General features: G+C 36.2%; 1 protein-coding gene across 1 annotated transcript; it reads right to left on the reverse strand.

The window, feature by feature from the left end:
* Nucleotides 1-1,431: 1,431 nt before the first annotated feature.
* On the reverse strand, nucleotides 1,432-2,310 carry LOC113315912 (F-box/kelch-repeat protein At3g06240-like). The gene has a single exon (XM_026564156.1). It carries the CDS (start codon nucleotides 2,308-2,310, stop codon nucleotides 1,432-1,434), a length of 879 nt encoding a protein of 292 aa, XP_026419941.1.

Genomic DNA, 2,310 nt, shown 5'->3' on the forward strand with positions numbered 1-2,310 from the left:
GTTGGTGATGGGGAAAAATCTATGTGAGAAGAGTGACTTGTAGTGAGAACGAGTATGGGAGAAATCTAGGGTTTCTAGGGTTCTTATGGGGAAGCTAGAATTCATGATGTTCTTCATGTTATTGTCTAAAGTCGAAGCAACCATGGAGGTGGATGTTTATGGAAGAAGAAGAACAAAGGTAGAGGTAAACTCTTCGTAATATGTCTTACCGTTTCTAACGTTTAGCGCTAGTGGATTACATAACTAGTTGATTATGTGATGTGTGTCGATGTAATAACTTGTTATGATAATGAAGATTCTTGGTGTGGTTTTGGCCGTGGGTGTAGCCTACAAAGGTGAACCACGTAATCTTTGTGTCGTGTGTGATTGTCTATTTTCGTATTGATTATATATTCGTGTTAGTATTATTCGATCATGCTAATCTAAAGATGTAAGTAAAAGGATTCGAGCTAGTTATCTAAAGTAAGATGTTTCATGGAACTGACTTCTATGAAAGCATGTCGGTTCGAGATTAACGTAACCTCGGTTTCCCGACACGTATACCATAATAATACTAATGCATTTACCCTTACCTTTACATCTTGCAACAGCGAAATAATAGGCGGAAATACTAAAAATATTGTAAGTCGGCCACTTCTTGTCAGACTAATGATGCTCTAAAAACCAATAGATGGTTTACTAGCAGTGTAGGGTGTCGGAAAGCTTTCACTTATTCCAGACCTTTCTTACATATACTCATTCTGTTATACAATTTATACGCAAAATCAGTTTACTACAGTCTGTGCTACATTCTTTCCTAAAAATTAGTTTGATTATACATTAAATATAACAGCAAGTAACAAAGCAAGATTTCTCAAATCCAAGTTAATTATAACACACTAGATAAAGATGTGATGGATAATGCAAGAAAGAAAAACAACTAAAACAACTAACAAATTGTAAATTAAATAGGATTCAAAAAAAAGGTACCATGTCTTTACTAACCAGTCACAAAATGAAACCATTATGTATCCTTATGAACTTCTTCCTGCCAAATGTTGCTTGTCCTCTCTAATCATTTCTTTTTATCTCCAAACTTGACTCCATTCTTTTCGCAATTTCTTCTCCTAAAGCTTTTAATGAAACTAAAGTTTTCATGTGAGGAAATGGTGACGATGACATTCTTTATCAAGACTGACAAGCATCTTCAGAGAAGATGAATGTAAGTTGTGGTATTTTCGTATTTTCTTCTCCTAAAGCTTTCAATGAAACTAAAGTTTTCATGTGAGGAAACGGCAAACAATCAAATTCTTTATCAAGACTGACAACCACCTCTAGAGATGACGATTTTAAGTCATAATGATAGACAGTGGTATTTGTGTGGCTCGCTCTGAAACACAGAGCTGCACCACTGTTTGTAATGGCAAATGGTTCCATACCACCCAAGTTAAACTATTCACTGCAGCTTATTGACTTGAAATCTACCTCCCAATTCATGTCATAAGTACCATTTTCCTTAAATAACCATATGTCAAGAGACCTATCACTTTTCTCTCTCATATAATTGACACACATCAAAATATCACCCAAAGACCCAACAAGATTAAGGCTTACATCCCGATTCCTATGTTGTGGAAGTGTGGGTAATGAATTTTCAAGAATCTTTTCATCAACCAAATCGAAGGACATAATCCTCCTTTTCTTCCCACGGGCTATCCAATGAAGAGCTCCATTTGCAAGGACACCTATTCTGGCAGAGCTAGTTCTACAGTTGAGTTTTCCAACATTTCTCCATCCATTGCCACTGCCTAGAGTGTATACCTCCATTTCCAAAGTATCGGGTGAATTGGATTCTGGATCATTTATTCTAACAACTTTATACTCATTAGTTGAAGCAAGGTAACCAAAACCATAGTACACACACTTTAATGTAAACCCTGAAAGAACAGCGTACTCTTTAGTAATGGGGTTCCAAATAATAAATACCCCAATATTATGAAGACAGATTAACCCGTTACAGGAACCCACAAAGGTATAACAATTGAATTCAGGGGGTAAATTGATACTTCTAGTTCTAGTAATGGGTGTGTCATTATTCTCACTGTATTCAACATAGTAGGCTTTTTCCGAATCAAAATAGCTAGACAAGATAAAACCCAAGTTACCTGAATCATCATCATCAGCAGATAAGAGGCGATTTAAATGCTTTTGGGAGAATGATGGATGGCGAACAACATCTCTCCAAGTTTTCGATACCAATTTGGATTCTAAAACTGATTCGGTGGGTGAACGTGTTAAGATGTCTAGCATGATGTCAACTTGGAGTTCCAT

This window comes from Papaver somniferum, chromosome 10, assembly GCF_003573695.1.
Source record: "Papaver somniferum cultivar HN1 chromosome 10, ASM357369v1, whole genome shotgun sequence".
Lineage (NCBI taxonomy): Eukaryota > Viridiplantae > Streptophyta > Magnoliopsida > Ranunculales > Papaveraceae > Papaver > Papaver somniferum.

Bases quoted from the DNA above. Each gene is read 5' to 3' on its own strand.
- LOC113315912 (XM_026564156.1), bottom strand. From the start codon at position 2,310: ATGGAACTCCAAGTTGACATCATGCTAGACATCTTAACACGTTCACCC.